We start from the raw sequence: 27171 nt of genomic DNA, 5'->3' as shown, positions 1-27171 counted from the left end.
AATAATAATAATAATAATAATAATATTAATAATAAAATAATAATAATATTAAAATAAAATAAAATAAATAATAATAATAAGAAGAATAATAATTATAATGATAATAGTAATAATAATAATGAAAATAATAATAATAATAATAATAGTAAAATAAATTAATAATAATAATATTAAGGATAATAATAAAAGTAATAATAATAATAATGATAATAATAATAATAATAGAAATAATAAGAAGAAGAAGAATAATAATAACAATAATAGTAGTAAAATGGAATAATAATAATAATAATAATAATAAATAATAATAATAATAATAATAATAATAATAATAATAATAATAATAACAAATGTGTTGTGTTTAGAAGAAGAACTCTAAACACGCATCCTAGAAGTCGAATGCAACTAAAGCCAATTAATTAAATACCAACCTAAATTAATAAAAGCACCTCTGGAATCCCATTTATAAACCACTTTCTATAACTATTCCATTCCCCTCTTATATAATATATTAAAAATTACTAATTATACAATATCATAATTTCTATAAGAAAATACTAGCAAAGAAAATTACTAATTATTCTAAAACCTTAAGTGCAGCATACCAAAAGTTTAGTCACTACCAAAACTTAATACCCAAAAGTTACAAGTCATATATAATATCAAATACAACAAAAAAAAAAGAAAAGAAAGAAAGTCAGTCCCACTTCTAACCTTCTTTAAATATATATTTATATTAAAAAAAACTATTTAGTGTAATCGATGCTCTACACCAAAAGTAGATAATTTGTTTCCTTTTTTTAATATTATATAAAATTACTATATGATGAATGTCGTAAAATATCCTCCTAAAATATTATAGCATATCATAACACCACATTTATCTACTTTTTCATATAACTAAAAAAAATTAAAGCTTTAGAGTGCAACCCTAAGTCACGCCACTGTAAAAGAAAAACATAAACCCTAACCTTTCCTTTGCATCATTCACCCACAAATCAAGAAAACCTCAATTCATTCATGCTATATTAGATTTCGTATCACTAAAATTCACCAATCACATACTTAACATTCAAACAAAAATTTGATGATACTATCTATATCACCATTACAATCAAAATTTCTAAAATATAAAACAAATGCATCACATTTTTTTTATTGTAAATAATAATTCAATTAAACAAAACTTAAAATCTTCTTTTAAAGGAAGAGATTAAACTAGTCAGCTCCCCCTCTGTTAGGGTTTTCTCTACCCCTTCATATTCAAGCCACAACTAATTTTTTAACAAAAAGAAAGTTAAATATGAGTTCACCAAGGTTTGAACCCATACCATGCTCATCACTAAATCAATGCCTAACCACCACTCAAGCAATTTATATTTTGTCATAATTCACCTAATTCAATAATCATGTTATCACTCAACATGATCATGCATATTATTATTAAAAATTAATAATAAATAAAATAACACATAATTGGCATACATAGGACTTGAACCCAAGTCCTCTCACACAATCAGAACACTCTCAACCATTTAAGCTAGTACTTTTCCACACCACATTAATCAATATTTAATGCCATAAAGGCTCCCATTGCCCACATTTATTAATTAATTATTTATTTAGTTATTTAAATTTCTCGGGTCTTACAGGTTCCATCTAGGTGCTGAACATTCCATCGAGGCGTGCAAAAAGTTCGAAAATTTTCTACAGAATTTGATCGACAAGAACTTCGTGCAAGTATGTTGTGGGGACAAAGAGGACAAGAGGAGGCTAGTAGAAGAAAAGAATGAGCTAGGCCTAGCTCGCATAGAAGGACGAGAACGAAAGAAAGGGAAGATTTGCATCAGTGACATCAAAGAGAGCTTCTGCAGTGTTAGATGGATTAACGCTTGTCAGATATCACCATCGAGGATGGAAATGGATTGGAAACCTTAGACTTTGTGCGGTCCTGTCCTCCAGACATATAGTTGAATAATTGAGAGATAACGAATTACCCGTGATGTTCAATTTGAAGGAAATGTATTTCTTTTAGTTTATCCTTTTGCTTTACGTGGAGGGACTTTACGAGACAACTTACTTTTTTTTATGCTTAGTTGACAATACAAAACATTTATAATTTGTTTTTGATTGTTTTTGTTTTATTTATTCGTTTTATAAACTTAAATGATGCAAATATGATGGTGAATGTTTTAAAAATATTAATGTCGATATTCCTAATTTTGAGCACTCTGTTGATAATATGGAAGATGATAATGAGGATGATTGAGAACCTTCTCCTTACTATCTAAAATGAATGGGGCAATTGAGGCTGCTAATAAAATTATAAAGAATATTATATAAAAGATATTGGTCATGTATAAGGATTGGCATGAGATGCTTCCTTTTGCTTTGCATGGATATTGTACGTCAGTACATACTTCAACTGGGGCAACACCTTTCTCTCTAGTATATGGAATGGAAGCAAGCAGTACTCCTCTTTGAGGTGGAAATCTCATCCTTGCGAGTATTAATGGAAACCCAATTAGAAGAAGCAGAATGGGTTCAAGCTAGACTTGACCAACTTAACCTCATTGTGGAAAAAAGGTTAACTACGGTGTGTCACGGACAATTATACCAAAGAAGAATGAAAAAACGTTAGGCAAAAAGATGCATCTCAGAGAGTTCCATGAAGGCGATCTGGTTTTGAAAAAAATCTTACCTATACAAAGGGACCATAGAGGCAAATGGACTCCAAATTTTGAAGGCCTGTATGTGGTGAAGAAAGCATTCTCTGGTGGGGCACTAATTCTCATAAGGATGGATGGGGAGGAGTTACCATTGTTAGTCAACTCTGATGCGGTTAAAAAAATTTTATACATGATGATTCCATAATAGAGGATGCAACTAAGGATATTGACATTGTTTTCAAGATTTTTGAAAGTATTACACTGAGCTGGTAATTAAAAATATAGTAAAAATGTATATTTGTGTCAAGAAAACATCACGGGTATATTCGCTAGATGCATACTAGCTCCTAAAGGGTGTCGTGGTGGCCAAAAGAAATACAATGTAAATATAAAAAAATAAGGAAAGAAAAGGAAGGAAAAGTATGGGTTTTGTGCATCCATGCATTCATGCACCCTCATCACATCATACCATTTTTTTTATCATCAAAACATATTTTGAAAAGTTCGAAAAGGAAAATAAGGGCCCATAGGGGCAGGTTTTTAGTTGGGCTCACTTTACGTCTTTTTCAAAAGGCATTCATGTTGTGTTTGTCTATGCTTAAATCAATATGCAGGTTTTTCTTTGGAAGTAGACCCTCTCCTCAAGATTGGTCTAATCTTTTCAAAAAGAAATTATATTTGCAAAAAGTATACGTTTTTGGGATCGGGGCCCTCTACGTGGTAATAGTTGTCGAATCCTTTGGATGTAGATCCTCTCCTTGGGATTTGTCTAGATCGTTCTCAAAAAGAATTCAGCTCTGCAAAAAGTATATGTTTTTGGGATCGGGGACCTCTACGTGGTAATGGTCGCCGAATCCTTTAGATGTAGACCCTATCCTCGGGATTGGTCTAATCTTTCTCAAAAGGTTTTAGTTTACAAAGAGTTTTTTACTTTCTGGATCAAGGCCCTCTACGTGGTAATGGTCATTGAATCCTTTGGAAGTGTGGCCTTTGATTTCATGTTTCGCCTCTGTTTCTTTTGAAATCGGACGAAATTAGTGTTTTTATCTTTACTTATATTTCACTGAGAATATGAAAATGTAAAATTCTCATATTATCAAGCAAAATCTAAGTAAAGAGGGGCAGCTGTCAACACCCAATTTCGTCCGGCTAAATAAATAATAGAATAAATAATAATAATTTATTTTTTTCAAAAAAAGGTATAAAAAAATAAAATAAATAAATAAATAAATAAGTTTTCTCTTTGGTTTTTTGCTTTGTCTAAATAATAATAATATCAGGATAATAATAATAATAAATAAATAAATAAATAAAAAGAAAAAAACTTTGTTTTTATCTTGTATGTATTTTCTTTTGAGGCTTTGTTTCTATTTTAGCCCAAAATACTATATACACCCACACCGTTTTTCTTGCAACTAATGGTAGCCCAAAATTTAATTTTCGCACCCCCACTCTATGCTTTGTCGTTTCTGCTCCAGATTAAAAAGTTAGCCTAATAATTAGAAACAGAATATGTTCTAATATTTAGAATTATCACATTTGATTTTGTGCTCTGATTTTATGACACCTTTTTTCCAGATAGAGAAAGTAGTAATATAATTCAAAACAATATCTCTTTTACTAATTAAAATTAATTTTGCTGATCACGTTTGATTTTGTGCTTTGTGTTTTATATGATTTGATTCTCATTTTGTAATAATTTTAAGACCAATTCTTGCCTTTTAAAACTCGTTGTAATTAAAGCAGACCTTTATTACGAGATTACATTAGATTTATAATGTTGTGTATATAAACCCATCAGAAAAAGAAGAAGAAATGAATTTTTTCTCTCTCAAAAATTTCTAGAGCCCTCTCTCACTCTAAGCACACATTCTCTTTTAACCCTCGCACATAAAAAAAACCCACTCACCATCAATCGCCACCCCCACGTGCTTCTTAGTGTTCCAACGCAACTATTGTAAGTCTGATCTCCCGTTCAAGTTCGCAAAATTAATTTTTTGTTGTGTCATGCAATATTTCTCTAGATGTGTTTTTTTTATCTTGTTTGAATTTGATGTTTTAACTATATCTTTTGATATAAAAAAACATTATTGTCATGCTTTTTGGGGTTCATTAGTTTTATAATTAAGGTTTTGTTGATTGCTTTGGGTTGTGAACATTGTTGCATGAATAAGTGAGAGATATCATGTTTTGACATTGTATGAATATGTTGTGCCATATTTTTTCATGTTAAGGGTTGTAAAATTTTTTCATATTAAAATAATATGTTTAATCCTAAACGTTATTTTCTAATCTTTTATTTATTTATTTTCCTAATGTTTTCATAAATTGTGGATATGAAATAATCAAATTTTGTTGGGTATCAATGTCTTATTGCGAAAGTTTTTTTAAAAGGAAGTAATAACAAATAAATCATTTAAATACCCTTTTAACTTTTAAAATTTATAACTGCTCGTGTGACCACTCGCGTCGACTTAGTACTTAATACCTTCGCTTTTCTATAAGATTGCTAAAAAAAATACAAAATTTTCAAATATTAAAAAAAGAGTGATATCAACATCTTCGAACAAATTATTTTCAAAAAGTCTTTTTCATAAAGAACTACGTGACCCTGATTCTCCATTATGAATGGAGATACGTAGGAGCAAGGAGTAATCCTTGTCGGGCCCAAAAAACAAAAAAAATCTTTTTTGTTTCCTTTGTTTTTCTTTGTCATCTTTATTTATTTATTTATTTATTTATTTTATTGTTAATTTATTAATCTATTAATTTATTAATTTTTTATTTTGTTTTATTTATTTGGTTTTATTTATTTATATTTTATTTATTTATATTTTATTTATTTATTTTTATTTTTTAAAAAAATAAATATTTAGAGGAGACCACATCAATTTGTTGTATTTTAATTAAAGGTACCATCTTAGGATGGGCGTTGTAGGGTGCTAACACCTTCCCTATGCGTAATTAACTCCCGTACCCCCAATCTCTGTTTTCGTAGACCTTACTCTTTTTTATGGTTTTCCATAGTTTCCTATAATAACTATGGTGACGACTCCAAACTCTTTTTTTACAAATTTTGTTTTTTTTGGTTCGTCATCCCGTCGCAATTTTGATTGTGACAAGAGGGTATGAAGGTGAGCCTGGATCATTCAATGAGGAAGGTTTGGTTGATGTAAATATTAACCGTGATGGACATAGTGATTCAGATTGGGATGGTAATGTGCCATGTGCTGTTGAAAGTGCATCTGATGGAGAAGGTTGGTACACAACACAAGAGTCGAGTGATTCAGATTTTGATGAAGTAAGGACTGAGGGTGGGGGGTCAGATTTTGAGTGGCAATCAGATGAATTGGTTAGTGGTTCAGACATTGATGAGGTGAAAGATGATTTTGAAGGTTATGGGTCATTCCTACATTAACAATGCCAAAAAACATGGACGACTATAGATGGGAAATAGGAACTTATTTCACAGACAAACATGAATTCATTGAAGCAATTAGAACCTATGCACTTGCAAATGGAAAAAGTTTAAAATTTGTAAAAAATGACAATCAGAGGGTTTCAATTAAATGTTTGGGAGCAAATGGAGAATGCAAATGGTATGCTTATTGTGGTTATATGGGTGCAGTGAAGTCATGGCAACTTAGAAAAATAATAGATCAGCATACGTGTTCTAGAGATTTCAACGTGAAATTAATGAATGCAAAGTGGCTAAGCAAGAAGATGGAAAAGACACTTAGAGAAAACCCTAGTATGAAGGTCATGGACATTCGTGACAAGGTCAGTAGGAAATGGAATGTATGTATCTCTAGAAATATGGCTTTCCGGGCTAGAGCTATTGCTAGAGACCACGTGAATGGGTCTTTTTCAGAATAGTTCAGGAGAATATATGATTATGCACACGAACTGCTGAGAACCAATCCAGGTTCTACTGTAAATCTGAATGTTGAGAAAATAGAAGGTGAAGTTATATTTAAGAGATTTTATGCATGCTTGAAGGCATGCAAAGACAGTTTCACGTGCTGCAGACCTTTCATTGGACTGGATGGCTGCTTTCTCAAAGGAAGGTATGGTGGCGAGTTATTAATAGCAATTGGAAGAGATGGTAATGAGCAGATTCTCCCTCTTGCATATGTTGTTGTAGAAGTGGAAAATAAGGATTCGTGGAGATGGTTCTTGGAGCTTTTGATTAATGATCTTGGTGGGGATTCAGTTTGTTCATCATGCACTTTTATATCAGACAAACAAAAGGTTATTCCTTAAACATTAGCTTTATTATTTGAATTGATTTATATTTTAACAGCATGCAGTTTGCAAATTTTGACACCACTATTTTTCACATATACACACAGGGTCTTCTCCCAGCTATGTAAGAACTTCTTCCTGGAGTGGACCAGAGATTTTGTGTTAGGCATTTGTATGCTAATTTCAAGAAGCAATTCCCCGGAAAAAATCTTAAATGTCTCATGTTGAAGGTTGCAGGAGCCACACATCCATAGGCTTGGGAGAAGATAATGAGGGACATTAAAGAGGTCAATGAAGAGGCCTTCAAACACTTGATTGGTATTCCTCCAAGGTATTGGTCCAGATCTAGATTCACTGTAAGAGCCCAGTATGACACCTTGGTTAATAATATGTGTGAGGCATTCAACAGTGTGCTAGTGAAGACTCAAACAAAGCCAATAATAAGTACGCTGGAGGACATTCGTGTTTATATCATGAAGAGATGGGCCAAAAACATATCTAAGGTGCAATCTTTTAAAGGTTCAGTGTGTCCCAGAATTCATGACAGACTTAAGAAGGAATCAAGCTTAACAAGGCACTGGATACCAAGGTAAGAACTTAACTATATTTATGTCAGCAAGCTTAATAGATTTCAGATGTAGTAATTATGTTTTTGTTGTATTACACACAGATGGTCAGCAGAGAAGTTGTTTGAAGTGAGACATGCTTCAAATCTAGGGGAACAGTTTATGGTTAATATTGACAAGATGGAGTGCACCTGCAAGAAATGGAGCATCAGTGGACTTCCTTGTTGCCACGCACTTTCTGCCATGAAATTTTTGAATCTGAAAGGAGAAGATTTTATAGCCCATTGGTTCAAGAAATCAACGTATGAGGAGACGTATAACTCAGTAGTTTACCCAATTAATGGTCACCAGTTGTGGGAAGTTACAGCATATCCTGATGTCCTGCCACCAATCAAAAGAATTATGCCCGGAAGACCTAAAAAGAAAAGAAGATTGGAACCTTGGGAGCTGAAAAAGGATGAGACCGCATTACGAAAAGGGGGAATTCGCAAAAGGTGTGTTGTGTGTAGGGAAATTGGTCATAATAGAACTGCTTGTCCTAAAAAACCAGTGCCACCACCAGAAGCACCAGGCCCATCACAGCAAACTGGCCCAGTAGCACCATCAGGCCCATCACAGCAAACTGGTCCAGCAGCACCATCAGGCCCATCACAGCAAAGTGCCCCACCAACAGCATCAACCCCATCACAGCAAAGTGGCCCATTACCAGCAGCAACCCCATCACAGCAAAGAGCACCAGCCAATCAGTCCCAATTAGTGCCACCACCAAGTCAATCTCAATGTCCATCAAGCAACCAAATTGTCCAACCAATGAGGAACAAACTCCAAACTAGAAGGGGGTGTGTTTGGAAACCCCGATGTTGTTTAAATTTGCTTTGTAGATGTTGTTTAAACTTTTGCTGATTGTTGATTAATACCCATGTAGTCTTTTTAGGCAGTCCACTGTAATGGTATTTTGAACAATATTTTGTGTAGGTAGTGGATATATGGATCTATTGTATATTGATGGTGTTTAAGTATTGAATGGATGGATGGATCTGTATGATATTTTGGATGGATGACCAATGTCTTTGCTATTAGGTACCATTTAATTGATGTTGGGATGGATGTTTACCATTTAATCTGTCTTAATGGGATCATTGAATCTTGATCTCTTTGGGTAGTCAGAAAAGATATTGTTTTACTTTGTTTAAAACAATGTTGGCATAAATAACTGTGACAAGAATGTGGTGCTTTACTCGAACACATGTTTGTCCCACAGAATCCAGTTATATGTACACATTTTATATCACATTTGGTGTACTCGAACACAATATATTCAAATATATCCATGCCATATTTCAGTTTCAAAATCAAAATGCTTTACAAAAATCAATAATTCAAATGGATTTGTCATTACATTCCAAAGGTGCTGAAACTTTCACATTCATTTGGAATCATTACAGCAAGAACTTTAATACATGGTGAATATAAATATGTTTAATACATAAAAGAAACAAACCATTCCAAACAACACTTTCACCCATTTTTCCAATCTCATAATACATTTCTCGATATTTATTAATTTGTTTTCCCCCTCCCTTTCTACCATCTTTGTCTTTATTAATTTGCTTTGGTCATCCCTTTCTACCATCTTTGTCGCAGTGTCATCATCATCATTCTTCATAGGACCACATCTTTCTTCTACTACATTTTCACTACACCATGAAAAAAAATTGTATCCAACAACTTCTTCACTTCCACCCTGTCCAACAAAAAATCAACACCACCAATTACATACCAATTATAAAATTAGGTTTTCCAAATCCAAAATACGAAAAAAAACGTCCACAAAACAACAAATATCATACCTTGAACTTTGGGCAACCCCAAAATTTTCTCCCCCTGTTCTTAGCCGTTCTAGCAGTTCTCGTGATTGCCTTTTCACCGCAATAGCAAACAGGTGTTAAATCGAACCTCCTCACCGCACCTCCATGAGAAGAAAAGCTGGAATTTTTCATTTCCCAAGCATTGCAAGTGCAGGACGAGCAAGAATGAGAAGGAGACATTAACAATCTTACCAATTCAGAACGTAGGAGACAACTTCACCCTTTTCAAACCCTAAGCTTCAAATGTTATGAACATAATCTCCTTTTAAAAGAGAAACCAAGAACATATGTGCCAAAACAACTGAATGACACGTCAGAATACACAAAACAGCCACGTCATCAGGAATAAATGCCGTTTGTGAACTGATAACGGAAAGGGTTGATTTAAAACACATTTACAAAAATGAGAACGAAATTGAGATCAATTAAAATTTGAGGACCAATTTGAGATTTTTGAACCAAAATGAGGACTATCGGAGTATTTTAACCTAATATATAATAAATACATATAGTTTAAACTTTTTTGAATTTGTCAATAAACAAATAATAAAAGTAAAGAACCTGATTGCACACCTTTATCAATAAATTTATTTTGCATTAAATGAGTGCACATTTTACATGCATTGATTCTAACACAAACATAAAAGGAATGTTGTCTTCCAATGCACGCCTTTGTTAACACACATTCTCCAACCTCTACCAACCATAAATGTTTTGTACAAACATTAAGACTGTGTTCTTTTGCAAAGAAAAGATTAAAGGGAGAGGAAGACATCAGAAGAATTAGAGGGTGAAGTTGATATGATCATAGTATAAAATTAATAGTAGTCTTTGAAGTATTAAATTTTTGTTTTATTTGATATGATCATATTTTTTAATTTGATTATGTTTGTTAATAATATAGGTAATTGTTTTTAAGAAATTTATTTTCTTTTCTTCAAATTTTATACAATTATATATTATTGGCTTAAATATACATTTGGTCCTCATTTTCGTTTTGTGTTCAATTAAGTCCTCATTTTCATCAAATTATGGTCAATTTGGTCCTATTAACTAACAGTGTAAATAGTTAACGTTTTTTAACAGTACATGCCACGTGTCAACTCTTGTTTTTTTTTTTAATTTTAAAAAAAATTAATTTTTTTTTTTTAATTTCTTTAAAATTATCCACGTGTCAAGTCATAATTGTGCCACGTGTCAATGCTAGTATCACGTGTCAGTTTGTGGTTGTATAATTTCTTTTTGTTCAATTTAGTCTAATATTCGTTATTTTTATTCAATTTAGTCTGTATATTCGTTATTTTTATTTAATTTCGTCCCAATTTTTGTTAAATTAGAATAATTTAATTTTTAAAATTGACATTATTATTAATTACTTTTGAAATTTAATTATAAATTATTACATTTAATTATAAATTAAATATAATTCTTAGATTCAATTGTTAAATAGAAAATAATTATTTAAAATATTATTAAAATATAATTATTAAAATTTAAAAAACATATGTTAACATTTGTAAAATTGACATTTAAATCTAAAATATTTATTATTTTTATTGTATTTTAGATATTAAAATCTAAAATATTTTATATTTAAATGTTAATTTTATAAATATTAGTTTACTTTTATAAAATATTTTGAATATTTAAAATATTTTTAAATATCAATTTTAAAAGTATTTTAGACTATAAATATTAGAAAAAAATTAATAATTATATTCTTATAATATTTTATATAATTATATTCTATTGGGCAATTAAATATAAAAATTTTATTCAATTTATAATTAAATTTAATAATTTATAATTGATTAAAAAATAATTAATAAAAATGTCAATTTTAGAAAAAATATTAGTATAATTTGTATAAAAGATATTAAATTTGGTGTCAATTCGAAAGGGATGAAATTGATTTATTTTAATAAAAACTGGAACTGAATTGAACAAAAATAACGAATATAAGAACTATAAATTGAACAAAAAGAAATAATATAACCACAAACTGAAATGTGGCACTAGCATTGACACGTGACACAATTGTGACTTGACACGTGGACAATTTTTTGAAATTCAAAAGTTTTTTAAAAATTTTTGAAAAATTAAAAAAAAAATAAAAAAAACTAGAAGCTAACACGTGGCATGTAAACAAAAATTGACCAAATAAATATTGTTCAAAAACGTTAACTATCTAACCACCATTAGTCAAAAGGACCATATTGACCAAAATTTGACGAAAATGAGGACCTAATTGTATACAAAACGAAAATGTGGAACAAATTGAATAAAAATAACAAAAATAGAGACAAAATGTATACTTAAGCCTATATTATTTATATATTCTTAACTTTTAGATTTTTAGATGTCTATCAATAATGAATTTTTATGAATAAATTAAAACTAAAATTACATATATTTATTTGTTAAAAACTAAAATTTCTAAATATTAATAAAATAAATTATCTAAAAATTTCAAAATAAAAATATTTTCACATAAATACAAAACATAACAAAATGTAAAGACTAGAATAAATTAAAAACATTTTTTTAACTATTTCATTAAATAATTAACAAATATTTGAAAACAAAAAACTTTGGCTAAATATACGGTGATACAAAATTATAAGAAAACATGATTTTATTGGAAAATTTATTAACAAAATAGTTTAAGATTAAAAGATAAATTTATGTACAAATTAAAAAAAGCATACAAATAGTTTTTGATAATTAAACACGATTAAAATAAATTCTAAAATAGATTCAAGCATACAATTTGTGACATCCCATTTAAATAGAATAATTCTACTTCCATTAAAACATCACATGATTATAAGAATAACAGAGCAATCAGATGAACATTATAAACAAAGAATATACTTTTACAATCATCCAGGGATGTGCTTAGAAAGGACACTTAGGCATACCAAGGATGCCATGAACAAAACAAGATCTAAAAAGGTTAAACAGTTTTGCAAAAGAAATGCTCCTAGAGCAAGGAATTACATAGGCCTTGTGGCCTTAAGACTGCTCACATGAGCCACGGCTAACATATCCATCACTAGGCAGCTGCGTCACCACCACCAGAGCTACCATTAGAATTTCCCCATTTGCTTCCACCATAAGGTGATCATCACAAAAGAGAAAGTATAACAAATAACAGACATGAAATGAAAGGGTAAGCTAGTGTAAAAATAATTTTGTACATATTAAAGCAAGCAGATACTTAAAACAGTTCTAAGCATACCACACAGTAAGCATAGAAAATCATGTTATAGCAACCAAGCATGACACTATGACTCAATTATCTAGATAGATATAATAAGATCGGATTCACTGGACGTTTGCACTCGTGGTGGCCTCTACTGCTCTGTAGAGCCATTGCCAATGGGTTTCACCCTACCACACACAAGTTAGCCTTCATGCATCTAAGGCCATTATCCTGCTAAAGACTAGGGCCTCCCGCTACTCTCACCACTTAGATCAGTTTGCTCTACATGAGACTCACTGATCCTTTAGAGTTTCGAGATGCGATCCTTACTTGAATCCTTATCTTAATTATATACACTACACACCACCATGAGATCTCCCCACGAGACTCATGGAACTACGCCTATCTCACACCAATTTCATGTTTCTCATACCATAACCACCACTTTTATCTCATACATCCAATTCTCATGCCACAATACCACCATCCAGCAATTCCATGCCATAAATTAATCCAAGCATGCTACTTTCAGTTCATACAATTCAAATAACTCATGCATGTTCACAGGAATATCCAACCATAACAAAAATGGGGAAAATAAAAATGAAATCCCGCACTATTCTCGCTTAGGCTAAAAGCCTTCGCTCAGGCGACAACAACTGTCTCGCCTCAACTAGGCATTCTCGCTTGAGCGAGACTTGAAATAGTGGTACAGTGGCCACTCTGCGAGTTCTCGCCTGAGCGGGCCCTTCTCGTCTGAACGAGAGCGCTCTTCGCCTAAAATAAAAATCCCTCGCTTAAATGAGGACTCAAACAGAGGGCACCACTGGTTTACTCAACGGCTTGCTTAGGCGAGTCTTTCTCACCTGATCGAGATGATGCGTCGCTCAAAACCAGAGTTGGTCGCCTGAGCGAGAAGCTCGAGCTCGCTTGGGCGAGAATATCAGCTCTCGCCACTGTTCCACACATGCAACACCAAAAACAACCAAGCACATCTATACAGTTCATTCATATACAAGCACAAGCACTTTTAATTCATTTCAAGCATAAGACAGAGCAAAAACAGACCACATACTTCAAGAACACGAAAAATACCTAGCTTCCCTTACCTTTTTAGACCCTAGCAAGCACAACAAGTCCACGACCACCACAGCTCGAAGAACTAGAGCAGTGAGCTGAAACAAGAAAACCAAGGCAACCAGGGTATGAGATTAAACCCTAACCAGACCAGCATACTTAAACGGTGTAAAGAGGAGGAAAACAGACCCAAAACCCTAAGGTTCAACTTACTTGGAGGTGGGATGGGTTTCGTTAGCTTGGAGACGGAAGATTATTTTGCCCTAGCATAGCACCTTGCTGGAGATATGAGAGGGAGAGGAAGGAACTGTTTCTGAAAAGGAGACCAGTGAAAATGAGAAGGCTAGACAGGGTATTGGGGGTCCTATAGTGGGCTGGCCTTGGGCCTACGAGAAGGGTCAGGCCCATACACATATAAGCTGAAAAATTGGGCTTACACAATTTTTTATTTTGTTTCCCTAGTAAGTAGAAAATAATAAAATTGAAGTGATTGCAATAACTTAAGAATATACTGGTATTGCTTTGAACAGTTAAACTATATGCATCATGCAGGAAATAATAAATAATTAAAGGATATTTCGGTAATCATACGTGTGACTTCCTCCAATCTCCTTATGCATTAGCACCTACAAGATCAAAGTTAAAACCAAAACAAAGGAAAGTGAATTCTTAGACTAGTTAGAAAATTGTAGAAAGTCAGTAAAAAATTAAAAAAAGAAGATTGTTTGTGAACATGTTAGTAAAATTTGAAATGAGAACATGATAAAAGTCAACATACAAAAATTAAAACTACAAAGTTTAACTATCTAATGAAAGTATACAACAAAACCAGAACTCGCAATTCAAAACAGCAAAATCTTCACTTTCTGAACACAATTCTGCATAATTGAATTGCATCGATCTTAGCTCAAAATTTCAAAATTGGCATCAAACATCCAAATTCATGTTTGAGAAATTTCAGCAAGTCAAAATATCTTATTTCAATAAAAAACAAGTAGGACTTGTGTATAGACTTGTGTTTATCTCTCTGCAAAGACATGCAAAATTACAATTTCATAAATTTGAAAAGATTCTAATAAGTATTAGTCAATCCAAAACACACTCCAAATCAAATCACTAGGACTTCATCTCGGCTTGTAATTGTGATCTGGTCTTGGGGTAGGATTTAGAAAAAGGGTCAATTCATTATCAAATACTCATGTGCAATTGTAATTTATCAGGATGAGTCAAATTTATCTAAGTGACTGGAACAAACAAGGCCTAGATCACATTGAGAGTGGCATCCAAGAGTAAGGAACACCAAAAAGAATCAATGCAAATTTTGAAATGCAACTCTACATGAATGTTATTCCATAATCAATAATTAAGGCTCTAAAACTCTCAAGGATTAATCTTTGTCAAAACTCAAATTCTACTTCTCTTTTATGTAAAAACTACTTATGGCAATTGAACTAAAATACAATAAACATTAGAAATCGTCCATTTAAATTCAAAATCTAATGACACTCTAGCAACCAAAAGCTAAAAGTAACACATCAATCATAATGGAAATCAGTGAAAACCTATTAAGTAGTAATACAAAACTGTGTAGACAAGTTTTAAAAGACTCTAAAACTCACAAGTAAAAACCTAAGAAAAGCATGTAAAGACTAGCTTAAAAACTAAAAACTGCAGTATAACAGTAAAAGAAATATGTAATGGAACTACCTAAGCAACATGTAAAGGAGAAAATAACACCAAAAATCGATTCAAAAGCTCTACAAAAACTTACTACTGAGAACCTAAAATGTGTGCTAAAACAAGGCTAAAAATGAAGAAGGAAAATGTAAAATGTGTACCTAGAAAATACTTTAAATGCTCAAAGACTATTGAAAAGTATGTTGGTTACTGAAAACAACAAGGAAATCAAAACATGCCAATAAAACCTAAAAATGTACTACGACTAATAAGAATGAACCAGAAAAATATAACTAAATATAATGTGTAATCTCAACACTACTAAAATAGTAAAATAATTGTATGAAAAAATTCTATTTGTCTATACTGGCATATATCTGCACTTATATATTCTAAGGATGCAAATTTTGATTATGTGGAGATTATTCTATTAAGAAAGTAGGAAAGAATCCATATTCTAATTTAAAACAGTAAATGATATCATATATAGTTAATCTCTACGACTTTAAAGCAATAAAATATGAGTAAGATAAAAAATTAGCTACTAAAACTATGACAAGAATTAAAATCAAGCATGTAAGCTAACTTCCGCCCAGCTAAAACAGAACTTAAAAGGAAATTTGCTATAAAAAAGAAATCTACCTAACAACATGTAAAGTTGTTAATAAAATCAAAATTATAGTGAAAGCTAAAATAGAACCATAATGCAACTTTAAGTGTTGTTGCTAGTCGCGCTACCAACCTGTAGCACCTGCAAGATCAAAGTTAAAACCAAAATAAATGAAATTGAATTGTTAGTTTAGTTAGAAGTTTGCGGAAAGTTGGTAAAAAGTTAAAAAAAAGAACACTTGTTAGTGAACATGTTAGTAAACGTAAAACAACAAACTAAATCTAAATCTGAAATAAGAACATAATAAATGTCAACATATCAAAATTAAAACTTCAAAGTTTAACTATGTAATGGAACTTTGCACTTAGATATCATATAAACCTAAAACAGAAATATCAACATACACTCAAAAACAAGCACAAGACAAAAACATAAAAAACATTCAAATTTGTAAATGGCACTTTGGAACCCCTAAACTCTTCCATACTGCACGATAAAAATATTACAAAATGGTTGAGGAAGGGATTATTGAATGAATTTTCCCACTAAATCAAAATTAATCAAAAACAACAACGAAAGAAACATAATTACAACACAAACTTCCATGACATCAAAACAGACACAAAGAAATAAGCTCATGCTTTCTTGGAACAACCCACTCTTTATTTTACTCTCAAGTGTTTGCACCCGTTTCCACTTTAATTTCTTGCTCTTAGAGTCTAACTCTATTTGTGTTTCACTGAAGATGCTTCTCCTCATAGCAGCTCCAAAGTTCCTTCAATATGAAAATTGGCACCTTGGCATGCCTCAAATGTGAGTTTTCCAAGTAGTCAAATAGGAAGCAGGGAAAGCCAAAACTTTTCTTCCACAAGAGATTATACAATAACAGAAAAGCAAGAAAAGGTTCAAATGAGAAATAAAGACAACATCAAATGATAGAATTAATGGACATACTCTATAGAAAAATCAAGAATGACAGCAAGAAAATAAGGCAAAGGAACAAAAAGGCACTCAAAATGAACCAAATGAATAGTGTAAGACCTGAGAAATTTAAATAATTACATAAATAATTGTTTAATAAATGTGGGTAGTGGGAACCTTTATATCATTTAATGTTGGGGTTTATGACGTGGAATGGTACTAGTTCAAGTAGTTGAGAGTACTTAGTTATGTGAAGAAGACTTGGGTTTGAGTCCTTTGTATGTTATTTTAATAGTTTATTAATTTTAATGATATGCTTAATCATGATGAGTGATTATAAATTCCTAGATGTATAAGAATTATCACGAAACATGAATTTGTTGAATGGTTGTGCATTGACTTGACAATGGTGTAGTTGTGTGTTTAAATCTTGGCTTATGCAAAATAAGGTTCCTTTTTGCTAAAATTATTTTTGGCATGGATGGATAAAAACAGAAAACCCTAGCCGTAATTGAATGATCATTAAGTTCCTTGTTAATGCAAAATTCGCTAAGAGGGCATTTAGACGCCATTAGACGTGGAAAAAGTATAAGATGCCAAGGAGTGGGATTTTGCTATCATCAAGGATTATAAGCTTTGCAAATTGGAAGCAAGAAAACCATATTAGGGGAGTTGTACCTCTTGTTTTTCTAGTTTAATTGTGTAAACATGTATACAATGTGAAATATCATTACTTGATTATCGTGTTTTCTGGAACTGGGTTGAGTTTTTGGAAATTTTTCAGAAAACGTCTGGCGGACCTTTGAAGCTGTCAAGTGGACCTTCGAAGCCACCAGGCGACACATACCTTTTGATGTTCATTTTTGAGTTCCTGATGGGAATTGTCTGGCGGTGATGAATTGGCGCCAGGCGATACATGGATGTGTGGTGTCGCAACAAAAATCGTGGCGGGACCACGAAAATAATTTAAAAAAAAATAGAGGAGTCGCCACCATAGTTTATTATGGAAAACTATAGAAAAACCTTAAAAAAAGAATAATCTTCGAAACCAAATTTGGATTCGGGAGTCGGTTACGTGTGGGGAATGTATTAGCACCCCACAACGCCCGTCTTAAGACGGTTCCCTCTTTAATTAAGTATGCAAGATAAAATTTGATGTTTAAAATATTATTTGTATTTTTTGGGCCCAACGAGGACTGTACCTCGTTCCTACGTATTTTCGTTTGGAAAATCTGGGATAACGTAGTTCTTTATACAAATATTTGTTGTTTGATATTATTATTAATTTTTTTAAATTTTAGATTATATATATATATATATATATATATATATATATATATGTTATTAATATCAAAAGAAACCGAGATTCTACATGATAAAAGATTTAGTTATCAAGCAAATCCCAGACTTGACATGATATTAAAAATAATTTTATAATTTTTATTTTTTATTATTATTAATTTTTTTTAAGAAAAAAAAAATTAAAAGCCTGTGAAGGAGTGTTTTGATTACCAAGCAAGTCCGAGACTTGACACGGTATGCAATACTTATATCAAAGAAATAATATAATTTTTTATTTTTTTTATTTATTATTATTTTTTTAGAAAGAATTAAAGCCTACGAAAAAAACCTTTTTAATTACCAAGATAATGACATTCCAAATAAAAGGCAAGAGAATGGTTGAGCATATCAATGACAAACCCAAACCCAAAATCATGACGTCTAGACCCCAAACCCCAAACATATTTACTCATACAACATGTCAATCGATCATACATTTGATATTATAAGAGAATCTAAGCAGTACATGAATAACATTAGGAGCAAAGAGAATTTACCTTAAAGTGACCCCTTTTGCGTGTGTGCTCTGGTAATAAAAAAGAAGAGGGGTTTTCTGAATTTTTTTTCTATGTCTTGCATTGGAGAAATTTTGTACTTATATAGGCATATTGGGGTACCACTGAAATCCTAGTCTTTAATTATAAAAACACATATGAGGAAGGAATTAGTCCTGATGAAATATATCATAGCAATTAAATCGTTACATAATATCCACAATATTAATTATAATTATTAATGAAATATTGCTTGTAATTACTAGAATCATATTTTCCGTCACATAAAGATCGTGATCAAATCATAACATATTATTCATTCTAATTATTACTAGAAAAATTTTCTTCTAATTATTAAAATCGTACCATTCTCTAAAAAACATTATTATCGGGAATATTTACTTCTAATTATTAAAATAATATCTTCTCTGACTAAAAATCCAATGAGACACATCACATAAGCGTAAATTCAAGATATTATACCCTTCTCTAAAATTAGAAATTATAAAATGTCTTTTTCTGACATATCATGTGAAGAATGTAAATAGTAAAGAGTGGAGTGAAAGTATGTACAAGACATTTTGGTTCATGAAAACAGTGTGATGACAAATTAGATTCTCTCTTCTTTTCCTTTATTCATGGTATAATTAAAATTAAAAACCTAACATATTTTTTTATTTTATTTTATTTTTTATTTAACAAAACAAAATGCATTCACCCGAACGAAATTGGATGTTGACATGTGGAATAAGGTATTTTCATGAAAAAACGTTGTTTCTTATGTTTTTTTCACGTAGTAGGGATCGCTGGGTGTTGGTTTCCTATCACCAGGTGCTAGGTCTCTGGTGTATTTTCGTTGGGCTGCAAGATCTAGTCGCTTTGGCGACTACGTTTATTCTGGTCTGCGTAGTTTCGTCAAATTGCGTTTCCCGGTTCGTTAATCGTCCGATTTAGGTGAAATTTTGACAGGTGATTCATAACATATGTGGCTTCAAATATGTTTTATCTAAGTTTAGATTCTTTAGTGAGTTTTTTTATGTTGTCCTCTAGTATAACTTCAAAATACACTAATATTGATACTTTACAAATCTTTTTAATATATTTTAAAACATCAAAATCAATATCCATTGGTGTATTTTCAACGCAGAACAAAGGAACAACTCATAAAACACAACAATCCAAATTTATTTTATCTTTAGTTGTTATGAGATATGTAACACATCTCTTCATGTTGAAACATATATATTTTTAGCGTGAGACTAGACATGAGTTAAATATGTTTTTAGTCCTTTAACTTTAAGTGAAAATTTGAATTAATCCATCTTCAAAACTTTGACCCAATTTACACTACAACAAATTTGCAGATTTTTTTAAGGAATAAGTTGTAGTTAATCCCTCGTTGATCCCTTACAAAACGATTCAAAAGGATCAACAAGGAAACAACGAGGACACTGAATCATAGCTAATTAGCAAATGAACTACTTCGTAGTTAATCCCTAGCAAATTGGTTGTAGCAAATCCCTAGTTAATCCCTAGCAACTAGTTTGTAGCAAATCTCTAGCTAATCCTTAGCAAAAATATTTGTAGTAAATTCGTAGTTAATCCCTAGTAAAATGTTTGTAACAAATCTCTTGCTAATCCCTAACAAACTAGTTGTAGCAAATTCCTAGCTAATCCCTAATAAACTAGTTTTAGCAAATCCCTCGTTGAATCGTACCAAATTTTTGTAACAAATCCCTAGCAAAGTGGGTTAACAAATGTCTCACTAATTCGTAGGTAATGTTCTCTTTTTGTAAGTAATGCGTTGTTATCTACGAATTACCTACGGAACAAATTTCGTAGGTATTGAGCTGGTAGTTTATCTACGAAATTGTGTTTGGTAGATAATTTACATACAACCATTATCTACGAAATTGGAGCGTCCATAACTTATCTACGAAAATATTCATCGAAAAGTTTGTCATCCAGTATTTGAATTACCTACGAAATACTTCATAGATAAATTACCTACAAAATTTTTCATAGGTAATTTACCTATGAAATTTTTCGTAGATAATTTACCTACGAAATTTTTCGTAGATAACAATAAATATATATAAATAAAAAAATCAGAATACCATATATGTTATCTAAATCTTTGCAACATTATTAAATATTTTAAAAAATCACCATTGTAATTATAAAAGCTTATTAATTATTTAAAAGTTAGAATACATTTTATTTAAACTTATAATTAATAAAAAAGATAACGAAATTAATACAAAATAAGTCTGAATACTCGATCAAGAAAGTAATATAAGAAGAAATATAAAGATGAGAAAAAGATACATACAAAAATATCAAATATAAAAAATAAAAACTTCATGAATATACATAGTAAATTAACATAAAAGTTGGGAGTATTATTTGTTATAACACTTGAAGACATTAAATATCTGAAAGGAGAACTTGATTCAAGTGAGAAGCTCCTTTAATTTCTCACGCCGCCTTCTTTTTTATATCATACATTGGTGACACTCCTGCTCTACCAAGTTTGATTGACAGTTCCATAATATACTAAAAATGATCTAGATAAAAAAAGTTACCAGCAAGTCTCTCCTGCCTTCTTTGCTTTAACCATATGATTGCATAATTTTTCAGGAGTTCCATTTTGAATCTATAACATTCAAAAGTCAAGAGAAAAAGAGAAGACATCATAATGAATCTAAATACAAGAGATGGAAATGACCATAAGTTAAAGCTAAAGTCACAAAACTTACAGCTAAAACAGCAACATCAACCACTAAATACATGAAGTCTCCATCTCTTTCAAGATTCTTGTAATACTACTTTGCATTCAGCACCTGCTGACGCACCAACCTGCATGTTAAACATACAACTAACTCAACTTAAAATTTTAGTGAAATAAAATAAAAGGGATTATCAATCACATGTAACTTTCAGCAAAGTATAAAAGTAATGCATAGAATTACTTACCATCCATTCATTTACCTAGCAATTTTCAAACACGTAAGGTTTCGTGACCTTTAGCTACCCATGAGAAATTGATACTTTATTTCAATAGTTAGGCAATAACAAAATGATGTGACAAAAAGGTGTGTTATAATATGTTAATGGTCAAGTAAAAGGGGGAAATATGCCTTCTAATCTACTCTTTCCAACGCATTTTTTAAAGAGAAATATTAAGACTTATGAATATATATTCATATTTTATTTTTTTAATCAATATATTTTATTCTAATTTTAATCTAGAATAGAATACATCTTAAAAAATGTTATCGTTATACAAAATATTGGAGAATTAAACTCTCACATTCAGCTACTAAACTCCAAAAGCATCTCCTATTTGGTGGGCAGAAATAGAAATTATGTCCACTGACTTAAGTTCAGAGGTGAATCCATAACTCCAAATGAAAAATATGTCCTTTGGAATAATAATCTGATCAACAACTCTGAGCGATAAACAAACACACCAAAATAATTTTTTTCAACCAAACAAATGATATACTTCAGCTCTTGCATTACTGGTTTGCAAATGTGCATACGTATTATTTAACACTTTTAAAATTGTTAGTAGTTTCAACTTTTAAAAATATGAAATTATTTGACTTACTATGCATGTGACACCGAGAAGTTTTTGTTAAGTTAGATGTGATGGTTTTAATTTATGAAAATATAATTTGTGGATGTGAAAAACAATAAAAAAGAAATAAAGGGGAAAATCTACCGAAGGTGAAGAGAGGATGTGGTTGTGAAAGAGTTGAAAGAGTTAGGAGTGGCAATGGTGGTTGGACATGAGATAGAAGGTGACCCTTGAAAGTGAAACCAGCACTGCCCACTCTGTTGTGACAGCGGCAGAGGAAGGCGTCGCAGACAAAGAGATAGGAACGTGTGGGTAAAGTCCAGTTGTTGGAGAAACAGGGAAATAGAGAGATCAAAAGCCAGAGAAGAAGACTTTTGTGGTTGCCGGAGAACAGTTGTCTGACCAGAACTCATCGACGACGTAGTTTTCAGAGTTAGTACTTTTTTCAGAAGACGGCCACTAGGACTTCCAAAAATCCAACACTTCCGACACACAACAACGACCACGGTAGGTAGAAACCTTTTTCTGGCCTTATTGTATTTGTTAATCGTTGATTTTTTTAATAACCTCTTATATGGCAGAAACTGTCCGATTTGAATTCGGTTTTACTTATCTGTAGGGTTTCCCAATCATGGAATCATGTATTGAGAGTTTGGTTCAGTAAAGTCAAATTTCCATTTGGGTGTATTGCTGATTTTGTTTTTATCAGTGTACAAAACAGGGCAGTTTGGGTGTTGAATTAATTGATTGAGGTGTTGAAATAATTGTTCATTTAATGTATCTAATTTTTGTGAAATTCGTAAAATTATGATTTTTTACAGAGATGTATTTTCGTCATTGCTGTAAAGCGAAGTGCATTGGTGCTTTGAACGAAAAGTTAACTGTGCCACAAAAGGAGTATATTGCAAGCACCCCGTTTTGGTGGTTTCCCATGTTAAAGCAATCATTGAAGATAAATAGAAATGTTTTATCTCAGTTATGTATTAAATGGGTTGAAAGAAGGGGTGGTTTTGATGTTGGTGGTGAAGTGGTGGACTTTAGTTTATTAGACGTTTGTTTAGGGTTAGGATTGAGAGTGGTCGGAGAAAAAATTGATTTAAATGAGGAAGTTCTGGAGAGTGAGACGTGGAATACTTTTGGGCGTCAAAGAGTTGATGTTAAGTTGATATATGATTTTTTGATGAAATTTGATGATGATGTTGGTGATGTTGAATTATTTTGCAAGCTATATGTTGTGTTAGGAATATCAGAGTTCTTGCTTTCAAGTAAAAAGGGTTGTGTTTTCCCCGTTATTTTTAAAATTGTTGATGACATGGAAAATATTGGAAAATATAATTGGGGTACATTAGTGTACGAGTATTTGGTGTTTAGCTTGTGTAGTGCTTCGTTGGCATTGCAGAACGAACCAAGTCGATTTGAGTTCTATGTGGTTGGATGTGCCTATTTGCTTGAGGTAAAGTGATTTATGTTTTTTAATGTTGTTTACATATGGTTTTTATTTTCCATAAATTGATTTTATTAATGATTTATGTTTTCAGTTATGGTCATTTGATCATTTGGTTGTTTGCTAGTCAACGTTCAAGTGTAAGATGAACTTGTTCCCACGATTGTTGTATTGGATGAATGTGACCGTGGGTGACAAGGTCATGAAGACTGCGTTTGATTACGACATGGTGTGGACGTGTTTAACTATATTAGTTATGTTTGAAATCTGTAAGTTTTTATTGAAGTCAGACATGTGTTTTCTTGTATAGGCTATTGTTGATGTGGCAGTGTCAAAGGAAGAACTTGATCATGCTATTGTAAGAGAAGCATTTGAACAATTTGGCACTGAATACAAAACTCAAGATTTGAAGGACAAGGAAGAGGTTGAGCATTTACTAGAAGATCATGAAGCAGGGATAGTTGATTTGGAACAATCTATGTCCGCATTAGATGACTTGGTTGGAAATTGGAAGGGTCAACAGCCGAAGGATGAGGTCCGAGATGAAGTTGGTGATGATGTTTTCAATGATCGACGTGATGATGTAATGAGTGATGAAAAAGATGATGGTGCACAACAAAGTAATATGTATGATCGTATGAAGGCCCGACCTCGGATGCGGTTCAAGAGTGTTGCCACAAAAACACCATATTCTGTTTATGGAAAGAACAAGTTGAAATCACTACAAATTGGTTGATGTTGTCAATTTGAAAACACCATTGGTATTTTATTTTGAGTTATTTATGAATGTTTGTTATGGATTGATTTTACAGAACAAAGTTTGTCCATGATTCTGTTATCTGTTTTTGTTATGAAAAAGTATGTTGCAGGTTTTTAGATGTTTCGCTTTTATTTTGCGCAGCAGTAATATTTTTTTGTTTATTGTGGGTGGTAGAACCAAATTATTTAACACAACACCCCACTTAATTTCCCTTCACTCCCCATTATCGTGTGAGATAAAAAATATGTAATAGAAGTCCTCACTGAATCTACTGGGGAATTATATTTTGGAGGTCAGGAATTATCAACCATATGAAGTTTACTTTGAGCAGTTTGTGGTTGGCATGTATTTATCATTGCTTACGCAGGATGGGGCTGTGAACCACAATGTTGAACGTAAGTCCCCAGGAAATTGTTTTGTAGTCCCCAGTTTTAACCCATTTATGAAATTTTGTAATTTCAATTGCATGAAGTTGAGTTTGAGCAGTTTGTGGTTGGCACGTATTTGTCATTGCTTAAGCAGGTTGGGGGTGTTTACCAAAATGTTGAAATTTAAGATGGTTATTAAAACTGTTATTCTAAATTTGAATTGGTCATAATAAAAAAAAATTAATTGGTCATAATTGATAGTTTAAAGAACATTTTATTTCCTTCCAAAAATAAAATGTTATTAAAATTGTTATTCTAAATTTGAATTGGTCATAATAAAAAAAAAAATTGCTGAACAAAATTTTCAAATTTAAGATGGTTATAAAAACTGGTACTGTCAACCAGAATATATAACAACACTCCCAGTTGAGGTACTTTTACTTCCCACTTTCTAACGTAATTGATAGTTTAAAGAACATTTTATTTCCTTCCAAAAATTACATGTTATTAAAACTGTTATTCTAAATTTGAATTGGTCATAATAAAAAATATAATTTAATTGCTTAACAAAATTTTTAAATTTAAGATGGTTATAAAAACTAGTACTGTGAACCAGAATATATAACAGCACTCCCCAGTTGGGGTACTTTTACTCCCCACTTTGTAACGTCATTGATAGTTTAAAGAACATTTTATTTCCTTCCAAAAATTAAATGTTATTAAAACTGTTATTCTAAATTTGAATTGGTCATAATAAAAAAATTAATTGCTTAACAAAACTTTCAAATTTAAGATGGTTATAAAAACTGGTACTATGAACGAGAATATATAACAGCACTCCTCATAACTAAGTAACATTCGACCACCAAAATTAAAAAACCCCCAAATGTGCTGCTTTGAAAATTTTGGTGTTGTCCAAACGCACACCATTGTCAAACACCACAACACGCCACTACAAAACTACAAAACCACACCACAATGCAAACATCACCAACGACTCTGTCAAACAATGTTGCACCAAACACGAAAATAAATAAAAAGTTTTTCTCCCAAAGCTTAAACCTTTTCCAATGGTGAACAAAAAAACACGAACCTTACACTAAAACGGTGTTGCAGAACGACTTCCGGTAGAATAGTTGTCGTTGTCGTCGACTCGTTTCCACTGGATTCGATCCCCTCCACTATCGTCGTTGTCGCAGGTGTGTCCTCTCACGGTGACCGCCTCCCGCCTCGCTTCTCTAACACCACAACTTCTCCGTCTCGACTTCCTCCGACTATCTCAGTCTCTCTCGGTCGTTCCGCCGACTTTCTCACGCTGTCTTCACCTTTCCAAAGACTTGATCACGCTGTCTCCGCCTTTCCTTCGAGTTGCTCACGCTGCCGCCGCCTTTCCTCTGACTTTCTCACGTTGTTTCCGCCTCTCCTCCGACTTCCTCACGCTGTCTCCACTTCCTCCGACTTTCTCTCTCCCTGTCTCACCAACACTCTACAAGTTTCAGTTTTGTCTTACTTTCTCTCTCCATGTCTGATTTAGTTTTGCCAAAAAGAATTTACAGCAAAAACTTCCGCGCACGTGACCATGGGTTCAGTTTCATTTAAAAAAATTAAAAATATAAGAAAAAAAGGGTGCCACGTCACCCATGTCAAAAATGAGTTCGAAATTTATGTTCGAATATCATTTTCGTTTTTTAAAGTATCATATTATTTTTATTAAGAAAAATTATATAATATTTACATACCAAACTTTTGTCGTAGGTAAAGTTTTTTATAATTTTTTTAATGATATTTATTTTTTACACTCATTTTCGTAGATAATATTTTGTATGAATTTTTTTTAAAGTACATTATACTTACCTACGAAATTTTCGTATGTAATTTTTTTTTGTTAACCACGAAAGTAAATGTTATCTACGAAATTATTTTGTAGATAAAACAAAATTATCTATGAAAAAATTTTGGTAGATAACTTTTCATAGATAATTGACATTTTTCTCACTAATCCCTGGTAAAGTGGTTGTAACAAATCTTTGTTGGTCCATAGCAAATTGATCCTTAGCTAAATTATAGCTAATCCCTCACTAATTATAATACTTTATCTTTAGCTAATCCCTAGCAAAATTTTAGCAAATTGCATCAAGTCAAAATATTTCATACTCTTATTATTTTTGTACCTTATAAAATACATTTAATTATCAGTATTATGTAAAAATATAATAAATCTTGCCAACCAATTTATATGAAACATGCCAAATTTTACCACATTCAAAATAGTCAAAGTCAAGAACATAATGAAAGTTTTTAAGCATCATAAATAGAACAATTGTCAACATACATGATTACAAT

The 27171-nt window shown here is 31.7% G+C and overlaps 1 protein-coding gene across 1 annotated transcript; it reads left to right on the top strand.

Moving 5' to 3' along the window:
• Positions 1–7303: 7303 nt before the first annotated feature.
• LOC146888376 (uncharacterized) lies at positions 7304–8630 on the top strand. Its single transcript, XM_085670083.1, has 3 exons — positions 7304–7503; positions 7585–8319; positions 8561–8630. The coding sequence occupies exons 1-3, from the start codon at positions 7304–7306 to the stop codon at positions 8628–8630; spliced, it is 1005 nt and encodes a 334-aa protein (XP_085526209.1).
• Positions 8631–27171: the final 18541 nt, after the last annotated feature.

This window comes from Vigna unguiculata, chromosome 2 (genome assembly GCF_037176805.1).
Source record: "Vigna unguiculata cultivar grain cowpea cultivar isolate G323 ecotype 2 chromosome 2, ASM3717680v1, whole genome shotgun sequence".
NCBI classification, from domain to species: Eukaryota; Viridiplantae; Streptophyta; class Magnoliopsida; order Fabales; family Fabaceae; genus Vigna; species Vigna unguiculata.
This window is presented reverse-complemented; position numbering and strand designations above follow the sequence as displayed.